We start from the raw sequence: 13,354 nt of genomic DNA on the forward strand, positions 1-13,354 counted from the left end.
ATTGTTGATATTGGTCAACAGTGTTGGTTCTCTCGTCCTCAGACAGTTCGGTTCTCCTCTTTCTGTTCACCAGGCTTAGTGTGGCACACACAGACACACAACACAAAGATTGAGTCAATTTCTACCCTTTTTCATAGAAATCATAGAGTTGGAAGGGACCTCCTGGGCCATCTGGTCCAACCCCATGCTCAAAGCAGGATTCGCTAAATCATCCCAGACAGATATCTGTCCAGCCTCTGTTTGAAGACTTCCATTGAAGGAGAACTCACCACTTCTCGTGGCAGCCTGTTCCACTCATTGATCACCCTCACTGTCAAAAAGTTTTTTCTAACATTCATATTGCTGACACCTGTTACTTGCCACAGGTGAGTGTGAACGAGCATCACATGCTGGAAACAAAGATGTTTACCCACAATTTTTGAAAGGTGCCAACAATTGTGTCCGGACCATTTTTGGAGATTTGTGTGAATTTATGTCCAGTTTGCCTTTTTTTCTTTCTCTGTTTTTCGTGTAGCTCCAATAAATACAAACCTGAAGTGTAACAAAATGTGGGGAATTGCGATAATGTTCTGGGGGAAATGCTTCACTTTCTGGAACAATTTCAAGGATGTCAACACCTTCAGCCATGACAGTGTGTATGCACCCCTATAGTCAGGAGCCAAATATATGACTGGCCCTCATGATCAGGAGCAGCCCTAATACATGTATGTATGCACCCACAAAATCAGCAGCAACCCATATATATGCATCCCCATAATTAGGACCAGCCAATAGACAGGTAGGTACCCCCAAAATCATCAGCAGCCAAAAGATATGTATGCACCCCCAAAATCAGCAGCAGCCCATGAATATGTATGCACCCCCATAATCAGCAGCAGCCCATAGATATGTATGCACCCCCATAATCAGCAGCAGCAGCCCATAGATATGTATGCACCCCCATAATCAGCAGCTGCCCATAGATATGTATGCGCCCCCATAATCAGCAGCATCCCATAGACATGTATGCACCCCCATAATCAGCAGCAGCAGCCCATAGATATGTATGCGCCCCCATAATCAGCAGCTGCCCATAGACATGTATGCACCCCCATAATCAGCAGCTGCCCATAGATATGTATGCGCCCCCACAACCAGCAGCCCATAGACATGTATGCACCCCCATAATCAGCAGCTGCCCATAGATATGTATGCGCCCCCACAACCAGCAGCCCATAGACATGTATGCACCCCCATAATCAGCAGCAGCAGCCCATAGATATGTATGCACCCCCATAATCAGCAGCAGCCTATAGATATGTATGCACCCCATAATCAGCAGCTGCCCATAGATATGTATGCACCCCCATAATCAGCAGCAGCAGCCCATAGATATGTATGCACCCCCATAATCAGCAGCAGCCCATAGATATGTATGCACCCCCATAATCAGCAGCAGCCCATAGATATGAATGCACCCCCATAATCAGCAGCAGCCCATAGATATGTATGCACCCCCATAATCAGCAGCAGCCCATGAATATGTATGCACCCCCATTAATCAGCAGCAGCCCATAGACATGTATGCACCCCCATAATCAGCAGCAGCCCATAGATATGTATGCACCTCCATAATCAGCAGCAGCCCATAGATATGTATGCACCCCCATAATCAGCAGCATCCCATAGATATGTATGCACCCCCATAATCAGCAGCAGCCCATAGATATGTATGCACCCCCATAATCAGCAGCAGCCCATAGATATGTATGCGCCCCCATAATCAGCAGCAGCCCATAGACATGTATGCGCCCCCATAACCAGCAGCCCATAGATATGTATGCACCCCCATAATCAGCAGCAGCCCATAGATATGTATGCGCCCCCATAACCAGCAGCCCATAGATATGTATGCACCCCCATAATCAGCAGCAGCCCATAGATATGTATGCACCCCCATAATCAGCAGCTGCCCATAGATATGTATGCGCCCCCATAACCAGCAGCCCATAGATATGTATGCACCCCCATAATCAGCAGCAGCCCATAGATATGTATGCACCCCCATAATCAGCAGCAGCCCATAGACATGTATGCACACCCATAATCAGCAGCAGCCCATAGATATGAATGCACCCCCATTATCAGCAGCAGCCCATAGATATGTATGCACCCCCATAATCAGCAGCAGCCCATAGACATGTATGCACCCCCATAATCAGCAGCAGCCCATGAATATGTATGCACCCCCATAATCAGCAGCAGCCCATAGATATGAATGCACCCCCATTATCAGCAGCAGCCCATAGATATGTATGCACCCCCATAATCAGCAGCAGCCCATAGACATGTATGCACCCCCATAATCAGCAGCAGCCCATGAATATGTATGCACCCCCATAATCAGCAGCAGCCCATAGATATGTATGCGCCCCCATAATCAGCAGCATCCCATAGATATGTATGCACCCCCATAATCAGCAGCTGCCCATAGATATGTATGCGCCCCCATAATCAGCAGCATCCCATAGATATGTATGCACCCCCATAATCAGCAGCAGCCCATAGATATGTATGCACCCCCATTATCAGCAGCAGCCCATAGATATGTATGCACCCCCATAATCAGCAGCAGCCCATAGATATGTATGCACCCCCATAATCAGCAGCAGCCCATAGATATGTATGCACACCCATAATCAGCAGCAGCCCATAGATATGAATGCACCCCCATTATCAGCAGCAGCCCATAGACATGTATGCACCCCCATAATCAGCAGCAGCCCATAGACATGTATGCACACCCATAATCAGCAGCTGCCCATAGATATGTATGCACCCCCATAATCAGCAGCAGCCCATAGACATGTATGCACCCCCATAATCAGCAGCAGCCCATAGATATGAATGCACCCCCATAATCAGCAGCAGCCCATAGATATGTATGCGCCCCCATAATCAGCAGCATCCCATAGATATGTATGCGCCCCCATAATCAGCAGCAGCCCATAGATATGTATGCACCCCCATAATCAGCAGCATCCCATAGATATGTATGCGCCCCCATAATCAGCAGCAGCCAATAGACATGTATGCACCCCCATAATCAGCAGCTGCCCATAGATATGTATGCACCCCCATAATCAGCAGCAGCCCATAGACATGTATGCACCCCCATAATCAGCAGCAGCCCATAGATATGAATGCACCCCCATAATCAGCAGCAGCCCATAGATATGTATGCACCCCCATAATCAGCAGCATCCCATAGATATGTATGCGCCCCCATAATCAGCAGCAGCCCATAGACATGTATGCACACCCATAATCAGCAGCTGCCCATAGATATGTATGCACCCCCATAATCAGCAGCAGCCCATAGACATGTATGCACCCCCATAATCAGCAGCAGCCCATAGATATGAATGCACCCCCATAATCAGCAGCAACCCATAGATATGTATGCGCCCCCATAATCAGCAGCATCCCATAGATATGTATGCGCCCCCATAATCAGCAGCAGCCCATAGATATGTATGCACCCCCATAATCAGCAGCATCCCATAGATATGTATGCGCCCCCATAATCAGCAGCAGCCAATAGACATGTATGCACCCCCATAATCAGCAGCAGCCCATAGATATGAATGCACCCCCATAATCAGCAGCTGCCCATAGATATGTATGCACCCCCATAATCAGCAGCTGCCCATAGATATGTATGCACCCCCATAATCAGCAGCAGCCAATAGACATGTATGCACCCCCATAATCAGCAGCAGCCCATAGACATGTATGCACCCCCATAATCAGCAGCAGCCCATAGATATGAATGCACCCCCATAATCAGCAGCAGCCCATAGATATGTATGCACCCCCATAATCAGCAGCAACCCATAGATATGTATGCGCCCCCATAATCAGCAGCATCCCATAGATATGTATGCACCCCCATAATCAGCAGCAGCCCATAGATATGTATGCACCCCCATAATCAGCAGCATCCCATAGATATGTATGCACCCCCATAATCAGCAGCAGCCCATAGACATGTATGCACCCCCATAATCAGCAGCATCCCATAGACATGTATGCACCCCCATAATCAGCAGCAGCCCATAGATATGTATGCACCCCCATAATCAGCAGCAGCCCATAGACATGTATGCACCCCCATAATCAGCAGCATCCCATAGACATGTATGCACCCCCATAATCAGCAGCAGCCCATAGATATGAATGCACCCCCATAATCAGCAGCAGCCCATAGATATGTATGCACCCCCATAATCAGCAGCAGCCCATAGATATGTATGCACCCCCATAATCAGCAGCATCCCATAGATATGTATGCACCCCCATAATCAGCAGCAGCCCATAGATATGTATGCACCCCCATAATCAGCAGCATCCCATAGATATGTATGCACCCCCATAATCAGCAGCATCCCATATATATGTATGCACCCCCATAATCAGCAGCAGCCCATAGACATGTATGCACCCCCATAATCAGCAGCATCCCATAGACATGTATGCACCCCCATAATCAGCAGCATCCCATAGATATGTATGCACCCCCATAATTAGCAGCAGCCCATAGATATGTATGCACCCCCATAATCAGCAGCAGCCCATAGATATGTATGCACCCCCATAATCAGCAGCAGCCCATAGATATGTATGCACCCCCATAATCAGCAGCATCCCATAGATATGTATGCACCCCCATAATCAGCAGCATCCCATAGATATGTATGCACCCCCATAATCAGCAGCATCCCATAGATATGTATGCACCCCCATAATCAGCAGCAGCCCATAGATATGTATGCACCCCCATAATCAGCAGCATCCCATAGATATGTATGCACCCCCATAATCAGCAGCATCCCATAGATATGTATGCACCCCCATAATCAGCAGCAGCCCATAGACATGTATGCACCCCCATAATCAGCAGCATCCCATAGACATGTATGCACCCCCATAATCAGCAGCTGCCCATAGATATGTATGCGCCCCCATAATTAGCAGCAGCCCATAGATATGTATGCACCCCCATAATCAGCAGCATCCCATAGATATGTATGCACCCCCATAATCAGCAGCATCCCATAGATATGTATGCACCCCCATAATCAGCAGCAGCCCATAGACATGTATGCACCCCCATAATCAGCAGCATCCCATAGACATGTATGCACCCCCATAATCAGCAGCTGCCCATAGATATGTATGCGCCCCCATAATTAGCAGCAGCCCATAGATATGTATGCACCCCCATAATCAGCAGCATCCCATAGATATGTATGCACCCCCATAATCAGCAGCAGCCCATAGATATGTATGCGCCCCCATAATTAGCAGCAGCCCATACAGTTGTGGCCAAAAGTATTGACACCCCTGCAATTCTGTCAGATAATACTCAGTTTCTTCCTGAAAATGATTGCAAACACAAATTCTTTGTTATTATCATCTTCATTTAATTTGTCTTAAATGAAAAAACACAAAAAGAATTGTCCTAAAGCCAAATTGGATATAATTCCACACCAAACATAAAAAAGAGGGTGGACAAAAGTATTGGCACTGTTGGAAAAATCCTGTGATGCTTCTCTAATTTGTGTAATTAACAGCACCTGTAACTTACCTGTGGCACCTAACAGGTGTTGGCAATAACTAAATCACACTTGCAGCCAGGTGACATGGATTAAAGTTGACCCAACCTCTGTCCTGTGTCCTTGTGTGTACCACATTGAGCATGGAGAAAAGAAAGAAGACCAAAGAACTGTCTGAGGACTTGAGAAACCAAATTGTGAGGAAGCATGAGCAATCTCAAGGCTACAAGTCCATCTCCAAAGACCTGAATGTTCCTGTGTCTACCGTGCGCAGTGTCATCAAGAAGTGTAAAGCCCATGGCACTGTGGCTAACCTCCCTAGATGTGGACGGAAAAGAAAAATTGACATTTCAACGCAAGATTGTGCGGATGTTGGATAAAGAACCTCGACTAACATCCAAACAAGTTCAAGCTGCCCTGCAGTCCGAGGGTACAACAGTGTCAACCCGTACTATCCGTCGGCGTCTGAATGAAAAGGGACTGTATGGTAGGAGACCCAGGAAGACCCCACTTCTTACCCCGAGACATAAAAAAGCCAGGCTGGAGTTTGCCAAAACTTACCTGAAAAAGCATAAAACGTTTTGGAAGAATGTTCTCTGGTCAGATGAGACAAAAGTAGAGCTTTTTGGGCAAAGGCATCAACATAGAGTTTACAGGAGAAAAAAGAGGCATTCAAAGAAAAGAACACGGTCCCTACAGTCAAACATGGCGGAGGTTCCCTGATGTTTTGGGGTTGCTTTGCTGCCTCTGGCACTGGACTGCTTGACCGTGTGCATGGCATTATGAAGTCTGAAGACTACCAACAAATTTTGCAGCATAATGTAGGGCCCAGTGTGAGAAAGCTGGGTCTCCCTCAGAGGTCATGGGTCTTCCAGCAGGACAATGACCCAAAACACACTTCAAAAAGCACTAGAAAATGGTTTGAGAGAAAGCACTGGAGACTTCTAAGGTGGCCAGCAATGAGTCCAGACCTGAATCCCATAGAACACCTGTGGAGAGATCTAAAAATGGCAGTTTGGAGAAGGCACCCTTCACATATCAGGGACCTGGAGCAGTTTGCCAAAGAAGAATGGTCTAAAATTCCAGCAGAGCATTGTAAGAAACTCATTGATGGTTACCGGAAGCGGTTGGTCGCAGTTATTTTGGCTAAAGGTTGTGCAACCAAGTATTAGGCTGAGGGTGCCAATACTTTTGTCTCACCCATTTTTGGAGTTTTGTGTGAAATGATCAATGTTTTGCTTTTTGCTTCATTCTCTTTTGTGTTTTTTCATTTAAGACAAATTAAATGAAGATAATAATACCAAAGAATTTGTGTTTGCAATCATTTTCAGGAAGAAACTGAGTATTATCTGACAGAATTGCAGGGGTGTCAATACTTTTGGCCACAACTGTAGATATGTATGCATCCCCATAATCATCATCAGCAGCCCACATGACACTCACCAATGAAGAGAATTGGAAAAGTGATAAAGAGCAGGAAGACGTGAGGGACGAGGTTCAGGGCGTCCAGGAAGCAGATATTGTTCAGCACGCCGTTATTCACATTGTAGGAGGTGTTCGTGTCATTCCCACAGAACGAGAGGCTCATATCTACCTGCAACACAGAAGATGGAGTAAGCGGCAGAATACACCATACTCCTCTCACATCCGGAGCTGCAATCACAAGACCACTGGCCCAGAGTCCACCCTGCTGTAATGTAAAAATGAAGCGCAGCTCTGGAGTATAATAAAGCACGCAACTGTCAGGACCAGTAATGTATTGTACGTACACAGTGACTGCACCAGCAGAATAGTGAGTGCAGCTCTGGAGTATTATACAGGAGGTAACTCAGGATCAGTAATGTATGTACACAGTGACTGCACCAGCTGAATAGTGAGCGCAGCTCTGGAGTATAATACAGGAGGTAACTCAGGATCAGTAATGTATTGTACGTACACAGTGACTGCACCAGCAGAATAGTGAGTGCAGCTCTGGAGTATTATACAGGAGGTAACTCAGGATCAGTAATGTATGTACACAGTGACTGCACCAGCTGAATAGTGAGCGCAGCTCTGGAGTATAATACAGGATGTAACTCAGGATCAGTAATGTAATGTATGTGCACAGTGACTGCACCAGCAGAATAGTGAGTGCGGCTCTGGAGTATTATACAGGAGGTAACTCAGGATCAGTAATGTATGTACACAGTGACTGCACCAGCTGAATAGTGAGCGCAGCTCTGGAGTATAATACAGGAGGTAACTCAGGATCAGTAATGTAATGTATGTGCACAGTGACTGCACCAGCAGAATAGTGAGTGCAGTTCTGGAGTATTATACAGGAGGTAACTCAGGATCAGTAATGTATGTACACAGTGACTGCACCAGCTGAATAGTGAGCGCAGCTCTGGAGTATAATACAGGAGGTAACTCAGGATCAGTAATGTAATGTATGTGCACAGTGACTGCACCAGCAGAATAGTGAGTGCAGCTCTGGAGTATTATACAGGAGGTAACTCAGGATCAGTAATGTAATGTATGTACACAGTGACTGCACCAGCAGAATAGTGAGCGCAGCTCTGGAGTATAATACAGGATGTAACTCAGGATCAGTAATGTAATGTATGTGCACAGTGACTGCACCAGCAGAATAGTGAGTGCAGCTCTGGAGCATAATACAGGAGATAACTCAGGATCAGTAATGTATATACACAGTGACTGCACCAGCAGAATAGTGAGTGCAGCTCTGGAGTATAATACAACACAGGATGCAATATTATGACATATACCATATACAGGGGGATACAATATTATGATATATACCATATAAAGGGGTATACGATATACAATAGGAAAAAAAAAAGTATTTAGTCGCCACCAATTGTGCAGGTTCTCCCCTTTATATAGAGGAGAGCGGCCTGTAACTGACATCATAGGTCGACCACAACTATGAGAGTCACAATGAGGAAACAAATCCAGGAAATCACCTTGTCTGATTTGGGAAGATTTATTTTGCAAATTATGGTGGAAAATAAGTATTTGGTCACTAACAAAATTTCATCTCAATACTTTGTGATATATCCTTTGTTGGCAATGACAGAGGTCAAACGTTTTCTGTAAGTCTTCACAAGGTTGCCACACACTGTTGTTGGTATGTTGGCCCATTCCTCCATGCAGATCTCCTCTAGAGCAGTGATGTTTTTGGCTTTTCGCTTGGCAACACGGACTTTCAAATCCCTCCAAAGGTTTTCTATGGGGTTGAGATCTGGAGACTGGCTAGGCCACTCCAGGACCTTCATATGCATCTTACGAAGCCACTCCTTCGTTGCCCTGGGGGTGTGCTTGGGATCGTTATCATGCTGAAAGACCCAGCCACGTTTCATCTTCAATGCCCTTGCTGATGGAAGGAGGTTTGCACTCAAAATCTCACGATACATGGCCCCATTCATTCTTTCATATACACAGATCAGTCGTCCTGGTCCCTTTGCAGAGAAACAGCCCCAAAGCACGATGTTGCCACCCCTGTTGTGAATTCTCTTGCTCGGAGTTCTGAGCCGAAGCTCCCTCTGCTCCCTCTGGTGGTTGCTAAGAGTAATGGAGCTGGCCAGGTGGATGGAAGTTCCCCACCTGACAACGATAATTGGAAACCTGGGATTATTGGCTGGGAGCATATAATTGAGCTGGCTGCTCTTGGAGGTTGCTGGTGATTTCTTCAGTGTGCATTTGGAGCTCTATTGTCCCCTGCCTGATCTGCATGGTTCAGCTAAGTGATTCTTTTGCTAATCCTTTGCATCTAATCTGGTTGTGCCTTTTTTTTGCTTACTGTTTTGCTGCTACGGTTCAATGTGCTCCCTCCTGGGGGCAGCGCTGGGCCCTGCTTCATATGTTGCAGCTTGTTCAGTCCCCTGTTATGTTAGTATCTTTTTGCTTTGCTGCCAGCTTATACCAGAGTGCTGATCTAGCAGGGGTGAGATCGTGTGATCTCAGGTTTTTTGTATATCAGTAGTGTTGGACTTTTTCAGGGTTTTGTGCGTGATTGCAGACAGTATCTTTTCTGTCCTGTCTAGTCAGTGTGGGCCCCACCGTTTGCTTAGTCTGTTCTCTGCCTATGTTTGTGTCTCATCTTGTCTCACCGACAATATATGTTTGGAGGCTATCTATTCCTTTGGGGATCTGCTCCAGGGCAGTTTAGATTTCATCTTTCTGTCTTTAGGCTTAGTTAGTCCTCCGGCTGTGACGAGGCGTCTAGGGCATCGTAGGAATGCTCCACGACTACTGTTAGTTGTGCGGATAGGATCAGGGGTCTGCAATCTGCTTAGTTACCAACCTCTCTGGTCTTCTGGTGGCTTAGCCTGTTCCTGCCATCCTCCTCGGTGACCGATTCATAACACACCCCCATGCTTCACAGTAGGTATGGTGTTCTTTGGATGCAACTCAGCATTCTGTCTCCTCCAAACACAACGAGTATTGTTTCTACCAAACAGTTCTACTTTGGTTTCATCAGACGATATGACATTCTCCCAATACTCTTCTGGATAATCCAAATGCTCTGTAGCAAACTTCAGACGGGCCCGGACATGTACTGGCTTAAGCAGGGGGACATGTCTGGCACTGCAGGATCTCAGTCGCTGCCGGCGTAGTGAGTTACTGATGGTAGCCTTTGTTACGGTGGTCCCGGCTCTATACAGGTCATTCACTAGGTCCCCCGTGTGGTTCTGGGATTTTTGCTCACCGTTCTTGTGATTATTTTGATCCCACGGGGTGAGATCTTGTCTGGAGCACCAGATGGAGGGAGATGATCAGTGGTCTTGTATTTCTCCCATTTTCTTATTATTGCTCCCACAGTAGATTACATCACACCAAGCTGCTGCCTATTGCAGATTCAGTCTTCCCAGCCTGGAGCAGGGCTACAGTTTTGTTTCTGGTGTCCTCCGACAGCTCTTTGGTCTTCACCATAGTGGAGTTTGGAGTGTGACTGTGTGAGGTTGTGGACAGGTGTCTTTTATAAACAGGCGCCATTACTACAGGTAATGAGTGGAGGACAGAGGAGCCTCTTAAAGAAGAAGTTACAGGTCTGTGAGAGACAGGAATCCTGCAGGTTTTTAGGTGACCAAATACTTATTTTCCACCATAATTAGCAAAATAAATCTTCCCAAATCAGACAAGGTGATTTCCTGGATTTGTTTCCTCATTGTGACTCTCATAGTTGTGGTCGACCTATGATGTCAGTTACAGGCCGCTCTCCTCTATATAAGGGGGAGAACTTGCACAATTGGTGGCGACTAAAGACTTTTTTTCCCACTGTATACCATATACAGGGGGATACAATGTATATAATGCACAGGGGGATACGATATTATGATATATACCATATACAGGGGGTACATTGAACATTGTCCGGTGTTTTGCACAGATATAAGACTGTAAATATTGTGATACATTGTATCAATAGAAAGATAGAAAGATCAGTGATTTCACAACATGGAACCGGTCCAGTGTAACAAGGTCCAGGGGGCAGCAGGGGTTAATGTGCAGCCTCCAACCGTCCTGACACCGATCCAGACTAGAGGAATGATGAGAACATTCAGACTCCAGCACTGACCCCACGCTGCCCTCTTCCCGGCACCGACCCCACACTGTCCCCTTCCCGACATAGACCTCAGCATCGGTCCCACCAGCACTGACACCCCCCCACACACACACACACCTTTCCCGAGCAGTGATCCCATGTGTCCTCCCCCAGCACTAACCCAATGTGTCCCCCTTTTGCACTGACCCCATTGTGTCCCCATCCAGCACTGACCCCCCCCCCCCAGTACTGACTTCTCCGGCACCGAGACTCTGTCACTGACCTCCCAGCATCGATTGGTCCAGCACTAACCCCCAGGGTACAGCCATCTGGCACTAATCCCTCAGCACTGACCCATCTGGCACTGACTCCCCCAGCACTGATCCCCCAGCACTGACCCCTCTGGCACTGACTCCCCCAGCACTGACCCATCTGGCACTAATCCCCCAGCACTGACCCATCTGGCACTAATCCCCCAGCACTGATCCCCCAGCACTGACCCATCTGGCACTAATCCCCCAGCACTGACCCATCTGGCACTAATCCCCCAGCACTGATCCCCCAGCACTGACCCATCTGGCACTAATCCCCCAGCACTGACCCATCTGGCACTAATCCCCCAGCACTGATCCCCCAGCACTGACCCATCTGGCACTAATCCCCCAGCACTGACCCATCTGGCACTAATCCCCCAGCACTGACCCATCTGGCACTAATCCCCCAGCACTGACCCATCTGGCACTAATCCCCCAGCACTGACCCATCTGGCACTAATCCCCCAGCACTGACCCATCTGGCACTGACTCCCCCAGCACTGACCCCTCTGGCACTGACTCCCCCAGCACTGACCCCTCTGGCACTAATCCCCCAGCACTGACCCATCTGGCACTGACTCCCCCAGCACTGACCCATCTGGCACTGACTCCCCCAGCACTGACCCCTCTGGCACTGACTCCCCCAGCACTGACCCCTCTGGCACTAATCCCCCAGCACTGACCCATCTGGCACTAATCCCCCAGCACTGACCCATCTGGCACTAATCCCCCAGCACTGAACCATCTGGCACTGACTCCCCCAGCACTGACCCCTCTGGCACTGACTCCCCCAGCACTGACCCCTCTGGCACTAATCCCCCAGCACTGACCCATCTGGCACTAATCCCCCAGCACTGACCCATCTGGCACTAATCCCCCAGCACTGACCCCTCTGGCACTAATCCCCCAGCACTGACCCCTCTGGCACTGACTCCCCCAGCACTGACCCTTCTGGCACTAATCCCCCAGCACTGACCCATCTGGCACTAATCCCCCAGCACTGACCCATCTGGCACTGACTCCCCCAGCACTGACCCATCTGGCACTGACTCCCCCAGCACTGACCCCTCTGGCACTAATCCCCCAGCACTGACCCATCTGGCACTAATCCCCCAGCACTGACCCCTCTGGCACTAATCCCCCAGCACTGACCCATCTGGCACTGACTCCCCCAGCACTGACCCCTCTGGCACTGACTCCCCCAGCACTGACCCCTCTGGCACTAATCCCCCAGCACTGACCCATCTGGCACTAATCCCCCAGCACTGACCCATCTGGCACTGACTCCCCCAGCACTGACCCATCTGGCACTGACTCCCCCAGCACTGACCCATCTGGCACTAATCCCCCAGCACTGACCCATCTGGCACTAATCCCCCAGCACTGACCCATCTGGCACTAATCCCCCAGCACTGACCCATCTGGCACTGACTCCCCCAGCACTGACCCCTCTGGCACTGACTCCCCCAGCACTGACCCCTCTGGCACTAATCCCCCAGCACTGACCCATCTGGCACTAATCCCCCAGCACTGACCCATCTGGCACTGACTCCCCCAGCACTGACCCATCTGGCACTGACTCCCCCAGCACTGACCCCTCTGGCACTAATCCCCCAGCACTGACCCATCTGGCACTAATCCCCCAGCACTGACCCATCTGGCACTAATCCCCCAGCACTGAACCATCTGGCACTGACTCCCCCAGCACTGACCCATCTGGCACTGACTCCCCCAGCACTGACCCCTCTGGCACTGACTCCCCCAGCACTGATCCCCCAGCACTGACCCCTCTGGCACTGACTCCCCCAGCACTGACCCATCTGGCACTAATCCCCCAGCACTGACCCATCTGGCACTGACTCCCCCAGCACTGACCCATCTGGCACTGACCCCTC

At 48.8% G+C, this 13,354-nt stretch overlaps 1 protein-coding gene across 6 annotated transcripts in view; it reads right to left on the minus strand.

The window, feature by feature from the left end:
* Positions 1–13,354, minus strand: part of ABCC9 (ATP binding cassette subfamily C member 9) — a 180,949-nt gene that overhangs the window by 147,946 nt on the left and 19,649 nt on the right. For 5 of the 6 annotated variants that reach the window (XM_073562293.1, XM_073562295.1, XM_073562292.1 and 2 more), the window contains one exon: positions 7,041–7,191. In XM_073562293.1, coding sequence (XP_073418394.1) covers positions 7,041–7,185 — 145 coding nt within the window. In that variant the 5' untranslated portion in view covers positions 7,186–7,191. The remainder of the gene's footprint in view (positions 1–7,040; positions 7,192–13,354) is intronic. The other variant, XM_073562294.1, reaches the window with a different exon arrangement.

Source organism: Dendrobates tinctorius, unplaced genomic scaffold (genome assembly GCF_039654945.1).
Source record: "Dendrobates tinctorius isolate UK_male_01 unplaced genomic scaffold, ASM3965494v1 ptg000344l, whole genome shotgun sequence".
NCBI classification, from domain to species: domain Eukaryota; kingdom Metazoa; phylum Chordata; class Amphibia; order Anura; family Dendrobatidae; genus Dendrobates; species Dendrobates tinctorius.